General features: G+C 60.9%; 1 protein-coding gene across 1 annotated transcript; it reads right to left on the bottom strand.

Annotated features, from left to right (window-relative positions):
* Nucleotides 1-3,528: 3,528 nt before the first annotated feature.
* On the bottom strand, nt 3,529-9,850 carry TAMALIN (trafficking regulator and scaffold protein tamalin). The gene is made up of 8 exons (XM_056119948.1): nt 9,629-9,850; nt 8,244-8,293; nt 6,601-6,655; nt 6,405-6,507; nt 5,039-5,132; nt 4,891-4,957; nt 4,652-4,718; nt 3,529-4,131 (listed from the first exon to the last, which is right to left on the bottom strand). The coding sequence occupies exons 1-8, from the start codon at nt 9,848-9,850 to the stop codon at nt 3,665-3,667; spliced, it is 1,125 nt and encodes a 374-aa protein (XP_055975923.1). The 3' UTR covers nt 3,529-3,664.
* Between the last annotated feature and the right edge of the window lie 9,331 nt (nt 9,851-19,181).

Genomic DNA, 19,181 nt, shown 5'->3' with positions numbered 1-19,181 from the left:
GTGGAAACAATCTTTTTGTTTGGGTTTGGGACCACGTCCAGTAGGGCTGGGAGGGTTAACCCTGCCTCAGTGCTTGGGCGTTATTTTCTGGGGGACCAGGCAGTATCCAAGTTCACTTGAGGCTCCCACGTGCAAAGCTTTTGTCCCAGTCCTTTGAGTCGTTCCCCAGTTCCTGGAATCAGTCTTGCCACCGAAAGTACCCCAGCATAGGCAAAGCCTGCAGGCAGGAAAGAGCCTGGCATGGGTGAGGAGCATGATGGGAAAGGCAGAGGGACTTCAGTACGCTACACGCTGGAGAAAGAGAAGCAGTTTGAGGGGCTGGAGCGATAGGACAGTGGGGAGCGCACTTGCCCCGCATGTAGCCAACCCAGGTTCGATTCCCGGAACCCCATGTGGTACCTGAGTTATTCCTAAGTGCAGAGACAGGAGTAAGCCCTGAGCATCACCGGATATGGCCCCCAAAACCAAAAGACACACACACACACACACACAAAGGAACAGAGAGACAGAGAGAGAAGCAGAGAGAAGCAGTTGGAGCTCATTGAGATGGCAGCAGATGCCTGCAGGGTTTCCTGGATCAGACCACTGGGCATTGTGTATCACATTAAAGCTCCCAATTGTCCAGTCACTGTCCAGTCATTGGGCCCATGTGGCTGCTGTTGGTGGGAACAAGAGCTCTCTCTCCAGAACGTGTGTTTGAGGGGCCGAAGTGACAGTACAGTGGGTAGGGCATGTGCCTTGCTTGTGGCTGACCTGGGTTCAATCCCTGGAACTCTGTACCACTGAGCACCACCAAGAGTAATCCCAGAGCAGAGTCAGAAGTAATTCCTGAACACTGCTGGGTGTGGTCCCCAAACAAAGAACAGGGGCCAGAGCCATAGTACAGCGGGTAGGGCGTTTGCCTTGCATGTGGCTGACCTGGGTTTGATTCCTGGCATCCCAGATGGTTCCCCCAGCACCACCAGGAGTAACTTCTTTTAAAAAAGATTTTTATTAGTGAAACACCATGAGGTACAGTTGTAGACTTACAAATTTTTGTGCTTGGGTTTCAGTTATACAATGATCGAGTACCCATCCCTCCACCAGTGCCCATTCTCCACCACCACTGATCCCAGTATCCCTCCCACCCCCCATCTCCCCATCCCATCCTCCTTCTGTGGCAGGACATTCCCCTCTGTTCTCTCCTTTTGGGTGCTGTGGTTTGCAAAAGAGGCACTGAGTGGCAATCATGTTCGGTCTATAGTCTGCTTTCAGCATGCTTCTCCCATCCTGGGAGGATCCTCCCAACACCCTTTACTTGGTGCTGCCTTCTCTATTTGAGCTGCCTTTTCCCCTAGCGTGTGCGGCTGGTCTCCAAGCCATGGAGTAAACCTACCAGGAGTAACTTCTGAGTGCAGAGTCAGGAGTAACCTCTGAGTATCGCCAGCTGTGACCCAAAAAGCAAAAAAACAAAGAACAGAACCACAACCAAAACGTGTGTTCTGGACAGGCCACAGAGGAGACTGTGGACGCTGTTTGCATTTCAGGGCAAGACAGGATGGGTCATCATTGGGGGGTCGTGTGGTTCCCAGGGATGGACCCCCAACCCCCCGCCTCGCCTCTTACATGCAAGGCAGCCCACTGAGCTGTCTCCTCGTGTAGCGTGGAGTTAAGCAAAGGAGAGGTGTGACTGGTTTCCTTTTTGGGAAGGTGACAAGAGAACTGGAGCCCCCGTAGGAGACGGGGCCGTGGCGCTGGGGGCAGGGGCCGCTAGGACCCCCTGCAAGTCTCCCTGGTATGCGTGCTGTCCATTGCGGGGAGAGCCATGGGAGGAGGACGGGGCAGCCCCAGCCCAGCCCAGCCGGGTCCCTTGGCTGCTGTGTCACTGGTCACGCCGCTTGCCATGGTTGCCTCCGACTGGTGACACCCTCATGGCTGTGCTTGGGGCTCCTGAATGCCAGCACGGGGGCAGAAGTCGAGGTGGGAAGTAGAGGCAGCGGCTGAGGCTGCTGTGAGGAGCATCCCGGGAGCAAGGGGGCAGAGCAACCAGCCCGTCAGAGTGACGCGTTCCTGACGCAGTGCCCTGGGAGCCAAGTGGGGCTCTGCGGGGGTAGGAGCACTGTGCTGGAGCTGGGTGGGTGGGCCCGGGGGAGGCCGGTACCCCGGGCTGGCACAGACTTGCGGTCGCAGGGGTTTCAGGGCTGGGAGCGAGGGGGATAAGGACGGGAGGCAACAGGGCCCAGGTGCCCCAGCGTGGGGCCGTGAGAAGCACCAGAACCACCCACGCACGGCAGGTGAGGCAGCGGAGGTCTCGAGCCCACCCGCCCCGCCCGCCCCTCCAGGGCCACCCCGGAGGAGGGTGACCGGGTGACCGGCACCTGTATTTCCAGGGACATACGTAAGGATGCAGCCCAACCCCGATCCTGGTGTGGGGGCCTAGGGAGCCCCCAATCCTGGTGTAGGGCATTGGCAGGGAAGCTCAATAAGTGCTCCGGCTCTCGGGAAGCCAGAGTTCTCTCCGGAACACGTTCTCTGTCTCTCCCCCTCCTACTTCTCTAAGTAAACTTCTTTCAAGAAAACGATTTTAATCAGGAGCACTGCACTGTGGCACTGTCCTCCTGTCGCTCATCGGTCTGCTCGAGCGGGCGCCAGCGCCTCCATTTGTGAGACTTGTTACTGTTTTCGGCAGCGACAAGTTTAAGTCATGAGCAGCTTGCCAGGCTTTGCGGAGTGGGCGAGATACTCTCGGTAGGACTCCGAGAGGGGCGGAGGAATCGAACCCGGCTCGGCCCCGTGCAAGGCAAACGCCCTACCCGCTGTGCTATCGCTTCAGCCCTTTAATTCAGTCAAAAATATAAAAAGAAGCGCTTGCAACCAAAAGGGGCGTCCAACCAGGAGACCGAGGTCAGTGAAAATCCTGTACAAACACTGCACGGAATACGGCCGACGTGTGCCGTGGGCACTGAGGTGAGGTGGGGCGGGGTGCGGGGGGCTGTTGGTGCTTGTGGAGTCGCTTCCCTCCAGCCCCGACCCCAGGCAGTCACCACGCTGACACCGATGCAAAAACCTGTCCATTTAATACAGTTTGAGGTTCAGAAGTAACACGAACGGTGGAACAGTCTGGCGACCCCACACGGCTCCTGTGCGCCCAGGGGCCGGAACCCAGGACCCCTGCCTGGCAGGACCCCACTTAGTTACAGGCCCCCGGGGAGGGGGCGAAGCCCTTAGGGGTCCAGACCAGCGGGGAGAGGGCCCAGCACCCTAGTCCCTCGCGGGGCCTGCTAATGAACTGGAACCACGTTTGGGGGGCGCAGGGAAGACCGACCACCGCCTTTCCCCCCAAGGCCAAGGGTCGGGAGCAAGTTTAAAGCTGCAGAGAGGGCTTCGTAGGACCGGGTCCCCGCAGAAGGGGGTTTGCCTGGACACCCCACAAGGCACTACTGACCCCGACGTGGGCTGGCGCGCCCCACTTTGGGCTCCAAAACCGCTCCCGGGCCCGAGTTCTCCCGGGCCCTCCCGACCCCGCGTTCGTGGGGGCGTCGGCCAGGCGCCCGAGGCCCGGGCGCGCGGCTGGCCAGGACCCCCTCCCGCGGCGAGGGGCTCCTGGGGTCCCCGCGGCCCGGCCCCCTTCCGCCCCGGCTGGGCCCAATAAATAAATAAATACGTCCCCGCGCCCGCCCCGGCCCTACAGCTGGCTCTCCTCCTCCTCCAGGGAGCGGTTGAGTCCGGGGATGAACTTGAGCAGCCGCCGGCGGAAGCTGCGGTACTTGGTCCTGCGCAGGCCGGCCCCGCACAGCGCCTGCTCGCGGGCATCAGTCCAGAGCGCGCCGGGGGCACCGGCCGGGCCCGGGCACCGCACGCTGGCGCTGCGGCTCAGGGGCGCGCGGGCCGCGGCGGGCGCGGCGGGGCCCGGCGCGCGCGCGGGGGGCGGCAGCGGCGGCAGCGCGGGGGGCTCGGCGCCCCGGAAGAAGCACGTGTGGTAGACGGGGTCGTCGGGCTCGGCCCCGGGGCGGCGCGCGCCCGCGCGGGGACCCCCGGGCGCGGCCAGCAGGGGCCCGAAGGGCAGCGAGCCGGGCAGCAGCCCCGCGCCGTAGAGGCAGGAGCGCACGGACTCCAGCGTGTCGTAGATGCTCGGGTCCTTCACCACCAGGCCTGCGGCACACAGCGAGTGGGGTGGGGTGGGGCGGGGACCCCGGGCCTGCCCGGCGCCCCCCTCAGCCCGAGCCCTGCTCCCTTCACGGCGACACAGACCCATGGGGTCCCCCAGCACCGCCAGGAGGAACCCCCGTGCATCGCCGGGTGTGACCCCGAAAGAACCACACAAGGGATGGACACAAGCCCCGTGAGCCTTGGTGTTCCCGTCTGGAAAATGGGGACGACACTTGGGCTGGAACCAAGGGCGTTTGTCTTGCACAAGGTGGACTGGGTTCAATCCCCAGTACCCCATAGGGTCCCCCGAGCACCACCGGGAACGGGACACAGGACACTGTCTCCGACTTACCTTCAGGGGGCTGAGAACAAAGGGGACATGCTGGGCATCAGCCCGGGGCCAGTTTTTTGTCCTTAGTTTACTTGGGAGGGGAAAGGGACCCCCGGACTCCGGGCAGGGCGCGTGGGCACAGAGACGCGGTCACAAGGGGCAGAAGTGCCCTGTGCGGCCCCCTCTACTCACCATGCACCAGCCGTTGCTCCTGCACCATCAGCGACCGGTACTCCCCCCACTTCTCGTACAGCGTTTGCTGCAAGAGACAGACCCGCGGTCAGGAGGGGCCGAAATCCAGCCGTGGTGGACATGGGCAGTGGAACCCTCTGGCTCCCTTAGGGTTTGCGGGAGCCCAGACAGATAAACAAGCCCCTGAGACACTGGGCCCTGCAGAGGCCGGGTGGTCTGGACATCCTGGGCCGCCTCACCTTCAGGTACTGCAGCCGGGCCTCCAGCTCTGCCTTCCGAATGGACGTGCCGTACAGGGTTTCCAGCCTGCGGAGGGGAGGGACCCCGTGAGCTGGGCGCGTGGGTGTCCGGGTGAGTCCGCGAGCGGGGCCGGGGGCACCTGCGTACCTGAGTACGTTGCCAGACGCCTTGATGATGTCCACGATCTCTCGGTGCCGGAGGCCTTCCACGTTCAGGCCGTTGACGCTGGCGATAGTGTCCCCTGTCAGGCAGAGAGGGGTCAGCACTGGCTCCACTGGTGGGAGAATTCCAGCCCCCTCCCCTGGCTGGAAAGGGGAGAGTAATAACCCCGCGGTGCCCCTCAGCACCCGCTCCACTCCGCTCTGTTCCGCGGAGACCGGTCAGCTTTCCCCCCCATCCAAGCACCCCACCAGGCCAGCCTGTAGGGCCGAACGTCCAGGCTGGGGGGCCAGGACCTCCCCAGCCAGCAGCTCAGCCCCAAAGGCTATGGGGATCGACTTACTTTGGCTTGTAAAAAACAAAAGTTTGGGGGATACACCTGGGTCTGTACTCAGGCATCACCCTGGGCGAGTGCCTTGCACGGTGTCCTGTCGGTGGTCTTACTGACTGACTCACTGAGCACGGTCAGCCCGACCGTCCGATCTCTCTGGCCCCAGAGTTGGCTTTCGTGGGACCCACGGAGAAGGGAAGGGCAGGGCCGCCTTGGAAGCACCATGCTGGGAACCACCATTGTTTCCACTCTCCCAGGAGGCCTCGGCTTCTGAGACCTTGTGCGCCACGGAACCCACGCCTGGGGGCTCGTTTCTTACCCATGAAAAACCAAAAACCGAAGCAAACAAAAACAAAAACACCTGAGAATGGGGATGTGGCTGCATTTGGGACCAGGAGGAGGAGGAGGAACCGGGAAACCACCCCGCAAAAGAGCTGCAGTACTCGGCTTGGGCACCAGGGGGTGCTGGTGGGTGAGGGCGTTGGAAAGGAAACGGTCGCCTGGCCAGGAAGGTGTGGATTCACGCAGAGGCCTCAGACTACTGCCGGGGGCCAGGACTTAGGGTCTCTAGGTCTGACCCCACCCCCCCTCAGGGTTTCCTGCTGGCGGCTTGGCCTTGCGAGAGACACAGGTGCTCAGGTGCAGAGGCGGCAGGGGCCGGGGAGACCCCATCGCTCAGGACCAAGCCCATCACATGGGATGTGGCTCGGGCCCGGCCCCTGCTCCGCCAGATTGCCAGGCGGAGGCAGAACAGCAGCCACAGCATCTGCCACTCGCCTGGCCCTGGCTCCACGCCCAGGAGTCCCCTCAGTGCCCGGATGTGAGGAATGTCACTGTCCCCCTTCTGCAGGTGTGACGGCTCAAACGCAAACCACACATGGCGAGTCTCCCTGGCTGCCCAGCTGGGCTTCACCCATCCTTCTTACTGGCCTCCCCGGACAGAAGGGAGAGCTGACTTCGGGAGTGACCCTTCACCCCCCGGGGCCCCCCGCGCCCCCACGCCCGCCCGGCGTCCTGGCCCACCTGGGGTGAGCCCGGCCAGCTGGGCAGGGCTGGCCTCGTGAACTCGGCACACGAACGTCACCATCTCCACGCGCTGCTCCTCCCGGTGATGAAGGCCATATGTCTGGAAAAGACGCGACCGGCCGTCAGCCTGGCGGGGGGCGGGGGGAGCCGGCGCCCCCCAGCACGGGCCCCCACGGCACCCAGCTGTCCCCACCTGGATCTCAAAGCCGAAGGTCTGGTTCTCCCGCTTCTCCAGAGTCAGCACCTTCCTGCAGGAGACACAGCGGCCGTCTCGTCAGGAGAGAACAGGAACCTGGGGGTTACCCCGCGTGTCCCCCACGGCTGCCAGCACGGCCTGCAACATCTGTCTTCGGTGCTAAGCCCCTCTCGGCCCAGGTGGTCGGACTGTGCTGCTGGGGTGGGGAACAGCGGGTACCCCCCCCCCCGGCCACAGGGCTCCCACCCAAGTTAGCAGTCACACCCCAGCTTCCCAGGGAGGGAGCCCCCGCCTGGAGCCTCCTCTGCTCCCCAGCTCGGGGCAGGCGAGGGACGGCCAAGTCACGAGGCTCTCTCGGCGGACCACAGCTGCTCCAGGCTGGCTGCGATGGGCGGGGCCAGCCCACCAGATGCCAGGGCCGCCCCTTCCTGCACTGAGGTCCTGCCCACTGGACACAATGGTCTGGAGCCGCTCCAGATCCTCTCCTGCTGGGGAGCCCAGTTTCCTCTGTCCACCCCACCCCCTTCCTTCCCGCCCGCCGGGAGCAGAGTCACAGCGGCCTCCGAAGGCCCCTCGGGTCTCTCAGCCCCCGGGAATGAGTCCTGGGGCAGAGGCCCCCAGAGGCTGAGCGCCCCCTCCAGCCCTGCCCAGCCTCTCCGGGCAGAGCTCTGCCTCGGCCCCCGTGTGTATAGGGAGGGAAGCCCGGACTGCTGGGTCGATGCCACTCAGCCCCGGTTCGGGAAAGCTTGGCAAGCGTCTTCTGCCGAGGGTCAAGAGCATAAGTAATTTAGGCTCTCTTTGTGAGCCCTGCTAGATCGCCCTTGATTTTCACTTTGATCATCATTACTTGGCGGGGCTGCCGGAGGCGTGCAGGGGTCACTCCCCGCACCCTGCCCAGGGGGCACGTCCTGGCGATGCTCAGAGGACCGTGCATGGGACCCAGGCCTCCGACCCGAAAACCCTGGCTCGAGTCATTTGAGTGAGCTCCCTGGCCCGCTGGAAACATGAAAAGGACTCGAATTTAGCCCCTTGCTAAGTCTCTCCCAGGCAAGGAGTTTCTTCCTCCTCTGGCTCTGGCTCTCAGGAAACTTTTCTGTTTCTCAAAAACAAGACTCTTAGCTCCAGAGCAAACACGTTCATCTGGCTGGCCGGCGCAGTGGGCCGTTTTGAGGATCGGCCAGGCACAGGACAGGGGCAGGGCAGGGCCCGGTCAGCTCCTACTGCCCGCACTGCTGCTCCGGCTCCAGTGCTCTGCTGGGCGTGTACTGGGGGTGCAGGCTGTCTCAAGGAGCTGGGCACGGCCAGGCGAGGATCTCGCGCCATGGGGGTGTCTGGGGCTGAGAGCTCCGGGGAGCCCCACGGACTCCCCCACTCCCCACACCTCCCAGATCCAGAGCTCTCCGGGGAGGGGAGCTGGCAGGGACTGGGGGTGGGTTGAAGAGCACCTGATGACTCAAAAGTCCCCAACTCCTTTCTCTGCCACCCCCTTCTGGCAGCCCACACCCCCACCTGCCCCTCACTCCCAGCCAGGACACCAGCGGAAAGGGTGGGAGAAAGCCATCCCCCCACCCTGGGCTGAGTGGCTCTGTGGCGCTGCCCCCGGACCAGGGTGGGAGCCGGGGGGCGCAGGGGTGACTCACCTCTGCTGTTCGGGGCTCTGACTGAGATTCTTCCAGCGGAACCCCGAGCCCTGTGCGGGACAGAGAGAGGCAGGAGTAGGTGGGGGCGAGGCCCCGCGTGCTCTGGAGCGGAACCCCGCACTCACTTCCTCTGCCTGCGTGTCCTGTCCCCTCGACATCTATTTTGGGGGCGAGGGTGACTCTCTGCCAAGGGCCTCCAGACCCTCACCCCACAGCTTTCTTCCTTAGGCTTTACTACCCCCCCCCTCCTGCGGGGAGAGGAGAAGAAGAAAAAGGAAAAAAAAAAACCAAAAAAACCAACAGACTGTGGAGCCCCAATTGTCTTCCGGGTTTGGAGGATGGTTTGGAGGATGCGCGGCTCTGAAGAAACATCCTCCCCACCCCAGGGTCCAGCTGCAGGGCTCAGCCCCCTGAGAGGGGTCACTCCCCCCAGAAGGGACTGCAGGAAGCGCAGGGTCGCCTGGAGGCTTCCAGAGACCCCTGTTCTGGCTCTCCCCGGGGGCTTGGGGAGCTGCGGTTAGGGGGGCCAGAGTCAGGGCAGTTTCCCCAGCAGGCACGTTAAAAGGGGAGGGAGAGGGCAGAGCTCTTGGGGGGACCAGCTGGGAATGAGGACATTTTGCTGTTTTCCAGGGGAAAGAAAAAAAAAGAACTGCCTCGAAGCGCAAACTTGTCCCGAAGTCTCCGACTTCAGGGCGAGAATGGCACTTCTTTCTGCGGGGACTTGGGGGTGCTGGAGTTCAGGGTTCCTGCCTTTTAAAAGTCCTTAGGACACCAAGAGTCTCTCTTCCTCCCAAAACTACTGGTCCATATTCTGGACAACGGGCACAGCGGGGTGTGCCAGGCCAGCCCGGTCCAGGCCCCAAACCTTCCGGCCCATGCCCTGGTCATCCTCCTGTGGGGCTGACCCGAGGCCAGGGGGAGAAGCGGGGACCCCTCTTTCCCCAGGACGGAGGACCGGCCTGGGGTGGGGACCGTTTCCAAATGGGCCGCGGGACAGCACAGAGAGACCCCTTTGTCTTCCCACCCTATTTTCATAAAATGCAAATCCTCAACAAGCCGTTCATTGTTGGGGGGGGGGGGAGAGGGAGGGAGGGGAGGGAAAGGCCACCCGCCCCCTCTCCCTAACCTGGGTCTCGGGTCCCTCCGGGGGAGCGCTCGGGCGCCCCTGGGCTCCGGGGCGCGGGGCGCGGGGCTCGGGGCGGCGCCCGCGTCCTTCCCGGGGTGGGCGCCCCGCGCCCCCTCCCACCGCGTCCGGCCCCGCGTGAAGTCGGGGGCCGGCCTGGCCCCCCGCACCTCGGCACGCGGCCGTGCGTCCCCTCGGAAGTCGGGGCGCGCCGCGCGCTTCCTGGGCGCGGGGCCCCGGGGCGCGGGCGGCGGGCACGCACCTTCCGGCGGGGCAGCGTGCCCCCCGACACGGCCAGCGCGCGGTACAGCTCGGCCGGGTGGCAGTCCTCCAGCGCCGCGTACAGCTCGTCCCCCGGCGGGCCGGCGGCGGGGCAGGCGGCCGCGGCGGGGGGCGCCGCGTCCGGGGGGCGCGCGGCGGCGGGGTCCGGCCCGGCCGCCGCCTCCTCCTTCTGCTGCAGCTTCCTGAGCCGGCGGAGGGTCATGGCTCCGGCGCCGCGCCCCGGCGGGCAGGCGGGCAGGCGGGCAGGCGAGCGGGCGGGCGGGCAGGCGGGCGGGCGGGCAGGCGGGCGGACGGCGGCGCTCGGTGCCCGCTCGCTGGCAGCCGCGCGCCCCTTTTATAGGCTGCCGGGGCCCGGCGGGCGGGGGGGGCGGGCCGCGACTCGGTGGGCCCCGCCCACATCCCAGGCCCCGCCCAGCGCCGGGCCCCAGCCACAGCGCCAGGCCCCGCCCATAGCGCCAGGCCCCTCCCAGCGCCAAGCCCCGTCAATAGCGTCAGGCCCCGCCCACATACCAGGCCCCGCCCAGCGCCGGGCCCCAGCCACAGCGCCAGGCCCCGCCCATAGCGCCAGGCCCCGCCCAGCGCCAAGCCCCGTCAATAGAGCCAGGCCCCGCCCACATACCAGGCCCCGCCCAGCGCCAGGCCCCGGCCACAGCGCCAGATCCCGCCCACAGTTCCAGGCCCCGCCCACAGCGCCCGGCCCCGCCCACAGCGCGCCCGGGGCGGCCGGGCTCCAGCTCCCGGGGGCGTCTGAGCCCCAGGATGCGGGAGCGAGGGAGCCGTGCAGAGCGAGCGAGGGACCAGGCACGCTGGGCCGCGTCCAGGGCTTCCCTAGCGCTAGGAGGGGGAAGAGGGAACCCCCCCCACCGAACGGCAGCAGCCTCGATGAGTAGGAGGGTCAAGGGCTTCCCCTCCCTCCCGGGGCAGTGCGGTCTGCGGAGGCAGAGGTGGGCTCCCCCGCTGAAGTCTGTCGTCAGTGAAACCCAAGTAAGAAGTGACAGGAGCCGAGCCAGGGGACAGCCGGGCCTGGCGTCTAAAAGCAGCTGGCCGGGGCTGGAGCAATAGCACAGCGGGTAGGTCGTTTGCCTTGCAAATGGGCAAGCCGGCGGCGTTTGCCTGGCCGACGCGGGTTCGATGAGTAACCCCTGTGCATCGCCGGGTGTGACACAAAAAAATAAATAAATATAGAACACTTTAAAAAAAAGAAATAAAAGCAGCTGGCCATCAGAGCGTCAACATGGAGCACTGGACCCCCACACCCCAACCCCAGCCTCTGACCAGGCCAGGGACGCCCTGCTCCCGTCTGTGCCTTTCTCCCCCAGTTTCCCCATGTCTTATAGTGCTGGGGCTGGAGCGATAGCACAGCGGGTAGGGCGTTTGTCTGGCACGTGGCTGACCCGGGTTCGATTCCTCCGTCCCTCTCGAAGAGCCCGGCAAGCTACCAAGAGCATCCCACCCGCACGGCAAAGCCTGGCAAGCTACCTGTAATGTATTTGATATGCCAGAAACAGTAACCACAAGTCTCGCAATGGAGCCGTTACTGGTGCCCGCTCGAGCAAATCTCTGAACAACACTATATAAGCTACAGTGCTTATAGTGCTGAGGCTATTTCCAGAGCTGTGCTGGGGAGTCGCTCCTGGCAACGCTCGGCAGACATTGTGCTGCCAGGGATCAACTCAGGCCCCTACACGCAAAGCATGTGTTCAGTCTGCTAAGCCGTCTCTAGACAAAGTAAGTGATAATAATCATCACTGCTGTTACGAATGTTTAAATTTGCATTGCCAGCAATCAAACCCGGGTTTGTACTTTGGGGCCAGAGGGATAATATAATAGCAGGGTACTAGTCTAGCACCCGGTCAACCTGGGCTTGGACTCTGGCACTCCATATGGTCCCCTGACGACCGCCAAGGGTGATGATGATCCTTGAGCTTGATGATCCTTGATGATGATCCAGGAGTCAGCCTTCTATGGCCCCCAAAAACAAAATCTAAGATAAAAAAAGCCAGACGTATATTTTATCCCTGAGAAACATCCTGGCCCTTCTCTCATGCCTATAGAGCTTCTATTTCTGAAGCGCTTATCATGGGCTCTGCACACAACTGTGTATGCTTTCATACCTGTGTATGAAACGGTTTGGTCCTAGGTCCAAATCTAGGTCCTGCCCTTCTCTGGCCAGCGAGGAGCTGAGCCCAGAGCCCAGAGCGCCTCGCTCCAGGCCGCTCTGTGTGGCAGGGCTGAGACTGTGGCCGGAACACAGAGGCTGTGAAGTCTCTTCTCAGTTTTTCACTGTGACAGGCACGAACCGTGTATGAGGGATGGCAGAGGCCGGGGGCCTGGGAGCAAGCGGTACCTGAACACGGGCTGTGTGTGACCGGGACACGTGGCCACTCTGTCTGGGCGCCCAGGTGAGCCCGCGGCCCAGCCTGGCTCCAGGTTCCGTGTGAGTCTGGCTCTCCCCGCCAGCCCCCAGGCCCACCCTCTCCAGGAGATGTGGGTGGAGGGGGCGCTGTTCCGTCCCACGTCCCACGGTGATGACACAAATCCAGATGGCGCGAGGCTGGGGGTGGGGGTGGGGGCAGGGGTGCGCTGGGGAGCGTGGGGAGCAGAAAGCTAGCTCCCCCCCCCCGGGGCGGGGGAGGGGGGTCCTTCCCCTCCTCCCTCATTCCTCCCTGGCACCACCAAGTGGCCATCCGCTGCGGGGCCCAGGGAGCGGGCCTGTGGGGAAGCACGGGCCTCTATTGTGAAGGGTTTGCACAGATGGACCCCTGGCCCGTCTGCTGCACTGGGCCCCGAGCAGACGGCATCTGGTGGGGTGGGGGCGGGGGGGAGGTGAGGAACGGCAGCGAGGAGGCAAAGGCTTCTGTTCTCACTCCCGGCTTTTCCCTGAAGGACCCACAACAGGGCATCTGTTGCCAGGGGTGGGGGGGGCTCTCGGGGCTGGGGGTGCTCAGGGCTTAATCCTGGCTCTTTGTTCGGGAGTGATCCTTGGCTGAGCTCAGGGCACCATACACAGGGCTGGCAGGCAAGGGAAGCGCCTTCAGCCCTGTGCTCTTTTCCCCAGCCCTGACTTCTGCTTTTATTTGGTTTTCAAGTCTCACTCGGCTGTCCTCAGGGTTTCCTCCTGGCTCTGCACGCAGGGATCACTTCTGGCAGGGCTTGGAATGATCAAACCCAGGTCGGCCTCGTGCAAGACATGCACCCCACCTGCCCTACTGTCTCTTCAGCCTCCAGCCCTGATTTTTTTTTTTTTGGTCACACTTGGCCATGCTCAGGGCTTACTCCTGGCTCCGCACTCAGGAATCACTCCTGGTAGTGTTCGAGGACCATACGGGGTGCTGAGGATCGAACCCGGGTTGGCTGCATACAAGGCAAACGCCCTACCTGCTGTCTTATAGCTTTGATTAGAAAAATAAAAAAACAACTCAGCTCCAATTAGAAAAAAAAAACTGTCATGGAAGTCACTTGGAGATGCTGGGTGGGGGGGACATGTGGTGATGGAGTCGAACCCAGGGCCTCAGACGCTGGCCTCATCCACCTCCCCAGCTTCCCCGGCAGCATCTTGTTTAACTTCTTCAGGGAAGACCACCCCAGGGGTCAGCAGCGGACCCCCCTGCCCTGGACAGGGCCCGCAGGAGGCTGGCAGCCCCAAGGAGCTAGTCCACTCTCAGGTGGGGTTCAATCTTCCCCTCCGGGTGCCGGCCGCCTGCCTGCCTCCCTGCCTTCGGGAGAGGCCTGAGAGCTGCCCCATCCATGCCAAGCTTGTCGTGCGGCCCAGGAGGGCACCGAGAGAGAGGAAACCCAGCGTGGGCTGCCAGGATGCTCTTGCTGTCAGCAATTTCCTTGGGCCCTGGAATTATTTCGGGGCCGGAAAGGACCTTGCAGTCCGGAAAGGAAATCATGTGGTCCAAAGGCTCACGCCAAGGAGGCGGCTGAGGGCCCTGAGTCCGGCACAGAGGAGCCAGCACAGGTTGGAGACTGAGGCTGTCTGGGTCACGCCTGGCAGGTCCCCTGTGCCCGAGAAGGGCGTCGCCGCTGCCATCCTGTTACAGGAGGCCCCGCGACGGGGCGCTGGTGCCCCCTGGTGGCCACGAGTCTCTTGACACGCAAACCTTAAAGCCCACCGGGAAGGGAAGGGCCGTGCTTCCACGGGCCTCCTGGCCAGTCCCTGCCTCCCGCCCCTTCTGTCTCTGAGGGTCCGTGTTCCCCAACATCATGCCAACTTCTTTGCTCCCCAACTTCTGGAAACTTACACTGGTCATATTCAGGAAATATCTTTTTTTTTTTTGTCTTTGGGTCACACCCAGCAATGCTCAGGGGTTCTTCCTGGCTCTGCACTCTGGAATTACTCCTGGCGATGCTTGGGGGACCATATGGGATGCCAGGAACCGAACCCGGGTCTGCCGCATGCAAGGCAAATGCCCTACGTGCTGTGCTATCACTCCAGACCATCAGGAAGTATCTTTTATTTACTTTTTTTTTTGCTTTTTGGGTCACACCTGGCGATGCACAGGGGTTACTCCTGGCTCTGCACTCAGGAGTTACTCCTGGCGGCGCTCAGGGGACCATATGGGATACTGGGAATCGAACCCGGGTCGGCCACGTGCAAGGCAAATGCCCTACCTGCTGTGCTATCACTCCGGACCATCAGAAAGTATTTTTTATTTACTGTTTTTTTTTTGCTTTTTGGGTCACACCCGGCGATGCACAGGGGTTACTCCTGGCTCTGCACTCAGGAGTTACTCCTGGCAGTGCTCAGGGGACCATATGGGATGCTGGACATCGAACCCGGGTCGGCCGCGTGCAAGGCAAATGCCCTACCCGCTGTGCTATCTCTCCAGCCCCTAATTTACTGTTTTTGATTTGTTTTTTCCACTCACGCCTGGAGGTGCTGGGGGCAACTCTTGGTGTGGTTTTGGGTGCTGGGGGACCAGGCAGTTCCAGGGATCGATGGAAAGTACGTGATATAGTCCTCAGAGTCATCTTCCAGCTGATTTACTCCTGGCTCTGCTCTCAGGGAGCACTCCTGGCAGGCTCAGGATAACATGGAGTGCCTGGGATCGTACCTGGGTCGGCCACACGCAAGGCAAATGCCCTACCTGCCGCACTATTGGCATCCCACTCTGCTTTAATCTGGTTTTGAATCCTAATGGGGGGGGGGGCAGCCCTGCTACAGGTGAAATTCATCAGGGCCAGGGCATATGGTCCCCTGAGCCCCACGAGGAGTGACCCCTGAGACAGGAGTAAACTCTGAGTGAAAGAAAGAAAAGAAAAGGAAAGAAAAGAAAAGAAAAGAGGGCTGGAGCGATAGCACAGCGGGTAGGGCATTTGCCTTGCACGCGGCTGACGCGGGTTCGATTCCCAGCATCCCATATGGTCCCCTGAGCACCGCCAGGGTTAATTCCTGAGTGCAGAGCCAGGAGTAACCCCTGAGCATCGCCGGGTGTAACCCAATAATAATAAAAAAAAAGACAAAAAAGGAAGGAAGGAAGAAGAACAAAGAAGCTGGAGAGAAATCACAGCAGGTAGGGGGCTTGCCTTGCACACAGCTGACCTGGGTTCAACCTCCAGTGTCCCGTATGGTCCCCTGAGCCTTCCAGGAGTGATTCCTGAGTGCAGAACCAGGAGAAACCCCTGAGTACTGCCAGGTTTGGCCGGAAAAATAAAATAAGAAAATTAAAAATAATTTATTTATTATTATTATTTTTTTTGGCTTTTTGGGTCACACCTGGCGATGCACAGGGATTACTCCTGGCTCTGCGCTCAGGAATTAACCCTGACGGTGCTCAGGAGACCATCTGGGATGCTGGGAATCGAACCCGGGTTGGCCGCATGCAAGGCAAACACCTTACCTGCTGTGTTATTGCTCCAGCCCCCAAAATTAAAAATAATTTAAAGAAGAAAAGCAAGCAAGCAAGCAGGACCAGACAGAGACCCCCAAGCTATGAGAGACTCCTCAGCCCTGCACCAGACAGGGCCCAGGCCCCTGGACTTTGCATCTTTCCAGCCTGCCCTGTCTCCTAACCTGTCTCTCTTCTCTTATCTGCTCATCCTGCACCCTCATGCCAAGACACCCCCACTTCTCCTCCCTGCAGGAAGCTGCCTGCACCTGTCCTGGAGACCCCCAAGCTCCCTTTCCTCTCCCAGCACCAGGGTGGGGTGTGAGCAGTCGGGAGGGAGGGGCTGGCTAGTGACCAAACTCCCCTCTCTGTGAGGGGCCCGGCCCGGACACCTGTCACCAGTCCCCATGGCGCTGAAACAGGCCCCCACCACGCTGCTCAGGCTTGCGGGGGCGGGGGCGGGAGCTGGAACCCCGGGTGCGAGCTGCAGAAGGCCAACCTCCCTGGTCTAACTTCTTGCAGCAGCAACACTGTCACTTGTTTTGTTTTTTTGTTTTTGTTTTTGGGTCCCACCCGGCGATGCTCAGGGGTTACTCCTGGCTCTGTACTCAGGACTCACTCCTGGCTGTGCTCAGGGGACGGTATGGGATGCTGAGAATCGAACCCGGGTTGGCTGCGTGCAAGGCAAACGCCCTCCCCGCTGTGCTATCGCTCCAGCCCCTGTCACTTGATCCAGAATGAAAGGGATGCCAGTTTTGGGGGGGCTCCTCCAGGGTGTCACCCTGCTCCTGAGACAGTGCATTGGCAGGGAGGGAGGTTCAGCTGGTGCTCTGGTCTGCAGGAATGAAGGGCCGGGCCCCGTCGCATGACAAGGCCTCTTGGGAGCAGCTGACGGGGCAGGGCGCATCCTCTCATTCCCCTTTCTTGTCGTGTTGGGAGATGAAACCCGTCAACCTACGGCCGCACACAGGCTAGGCTAGTGCGGCATTGCCAAACCACAGGCCTGACTCTGGGGTTTTACTTTCTCTTTATTTCTTTATTGCCACTCTGGCAGTGCTCTGAGGGGTCATTCCTGGCAGTGCTTGGGGGACCAGAACAGGGACCAGGGATCAAACCAGGTCCAGCTCTATACGAGGCAAGTACCTTCCCTGGCTTTTTTTTTTTCCTTTTTTCTTTCTTTCTTTTTTTTTTTGCTTTTTGGGTCACATTCGGTGATACTCAGAGGTTACTCCTGGCTCTGCACTCAGGAATCATTCCTGGCAGTGCTCGGGGGACCCTACGGGATGCTGGGAATCGAACCCGGGTTGGCCGCGTGCAAGGCAAACGCCCTCCCCACTGTGCTATTGCTCCAGCCCCCCTATCCCCGGCTTTTTCTAACAGACTCCTGTGTTGCGAGTTCCCATGGGCTCGAGTCCATGTGGTGAAGTGGGGTCCAGGGAACCCGGAAGTAGTGGCCTGGTTTCTGATTTCCGTTGGTCCAAGTGGACCAGCATGGTCTGAAGACTGGATCCTGGGGATCTGGGAAGGATCTGGGCAGGGCTCTGAGTCTAGTCTGGCCCAGAAACTGGGGTGCCTCGGGCCTCTGAGTGGGGAGGAAGTACCACTCCAGCTCCCCCAGGCAGCCTTGAGCGGCTCACACTTGTGTCTCACCTCGGAACAAGGATGCAGAGTGAGAGTTCAGTCTGGAGAGCCTCGCTCTTGGCAAACACAGCTGCAAGGGCGCTAATCCTGGCCCCTTTCTGCGGAACAGCGTCACTCATGGGCTAAGAATCTCCTGCCTACTCCAAACCAAAGCAGGCCCTTTCTCTCTCTCTCTCTCTGGGATTTTTGATTTCGTTTTGTTTTGGTTTATAGGGGCTGGAGCGATAGCACAGTGGTAGGGCGTTTGCTTTGCACACTGCTGGCCTGGCCAACCTGGGTTCGATTCCTCTGTCCCTCTTGGAGAGCCCGGCAAGCTACCGAGGCAAGCTACCAAGAGTATCTCGCCTGCACGGCAAAGCCTGGCAAGATCCTCGTGGCGTATTTGACATGCCAAAAACAGTAACAACAAGTCTCACAATGGAGACGTTACTGGGCCCGCTCGAGCAAATGGATGAGCAACGGGAGGACAGTGGTTTTTGTTCTTTTTTTTTTTTTTTTTTGGTTTATAGACATACCCAGCAGTGCTCAGGGTTTACTCTGCTGAGGATGGAACCCGGGTCAGTTGCGGGCCTGTTTTTTGCATTGTGGGGGTATCCCCAGAGCTTACTCCCAGACCATGTGGTGCCAGAGATGGGACTCAGGGCTTCCACTTGCAAAGCATGGACGCATGCACGTCCTTTGAACCATCTCCTGGTCTAAGCATGTTCTCTCTCCCGCTCATTGTTCACATCTGTTCACATCTGCTCATGCGGCAAACCTGACTTGACCTGCTGTTGCCTCTTTTATGCCGTGACTTTTTTTGGGGAGGGGGGAGAGGGTCACACCCAGTGATGCTCAGGGTTTACTCCTGGCTCTGCATTCAGGAATTACTCCCTGGCGGTGCTTGGGAGACGATATGGGATGCCAGGGATCGAACCCGGGTCAGCCGTGTGCAAGGCAAACGGCCTACCCGCTGTATTATTTCTCCGGCCCTATGCTGTGACTTTTCCTTTTTTTTTTTTTTCAGTCACACCCAGTGGTGCTCAGGGTTCACTCCCCTAGACTCAGACCCGGGTCAACTGTACTCAAGGCAAGGACCCCACCTGCACACGACCGCTTAAGCCTCTTGTTCGGGGACTCATTCTCTGTCAGGGATGCAACCTGGGCCTCAGGCATGTGCTCAAACTGTTGAGTTCAATTAAATGTTGGTTTCGGTTTCTTCCTCTTCCTCCTTTTCCCTTTTCTCATCTCCCTCGTTTTCCTTCACCCTCTCCCGTTTCTCTGGAGAATTCAAACACACCATTGCCCACTGGATCCAAAACTTCTCTCTTGAACCCTGCTACACCGACAATTTTGGCTGGGTTGGGCTTAGCAAGCACATACACTTGATTGTGAAGACCAGTCACACTGCCACTCTCCTCCCGTTGTTCATCCATTTGCTCGAGCGGGCCCAGTAACATCTCCATTTTGAGACTTGTTTCTGTGTTTGGCATCAAATACGTCACGGGGAGCTTGCCAGGCTTTGCTGTGTGGGCAAGATACTCTCGGTAGCTTGCCGGGCTCTCTGAGAGGGGATGGAGGAGTCGAACTTGGGTTACTGTGTTTGGCATATCGAATACATCATGGGGTGCTTGCCAGGCTTTGCTGCGTGGATGAGATACTCTCGGTAGCTTGCTGGGCTCTCCGAGAGGGGCGGAGGAATTGAACTTGGGTTGGCTGCGTGCAAGGCAAATGCCCTACCGCTGTGCTATCGCTCCAGCCCCGTGAAGACCAGTGGAGAGGGAAATTTAAGATGTGAAACACAAACCAAGTTCAGGGGCCAAAGATAAGGAATTCTCCCTGCGTGTGGCTAGCCCTGTTTCAACCCGGGCACCACATACGGTCCTGAGTACTCTGCCTCCTGCCAAAACCAAAATTTGTCATTGTTTGAATGGATTGTGATCTCTTGTATCAGAAACCTTTCTAGTAAGGTGGCAGGCACTGCCAAGGGAACACAGAGGGAATAGAATGAACTGCATCTTATCATGAACTGAAATGTTTTTGGTGGTGCTGATGAGCAGACCCAGTGCCTGTTACAGG

The sequence above is a fragment of the Sorex fumeus genome, unplaced genomic scaffold (genome assembly GCF_029834395.1).
Source record: "Sorex fumeus unplaced genomic scaffold, SorFum_2.1 ptg000042l, whole genome shotgun sequence".
NCBI lineage: Eukaryota > Metazoa > Chordata > Mammalia > Eulipotyphla > Soricidae > Sorex > Sorex fumeus.
The sequence above is the reverse complement of the archived record's forward strand: the minus strand, read 5'-3'. Positions and strand labels throughout refer to the sequence as shown.

Bases quoted from the DNA above. Each gene is read 5' to 3' on its own strand.
- TAMALIN (XM_056119948.1), bottom strand. From the start codon at position 9,850: ATGACCCTCCGCCGGCTCAGGAAGCTGCAGCAGAAGGAGGAGGCGGCG. The intron at 8,294-9,628 runs GTGCGTGCCCGC...TGTCCCGCACAG, and splicing joins GCACGCTGCCCCGCCGGAAG to GGCTCGGGGTTCCGCTGGAA. The intron at 5,133-6,404 runs GTGGGCCAGGAC...TCTGCCTGACAG, and splicing joins GCTGGCCGGGCTCACCCCAG to GGGACACTATCGCCAGCGTC.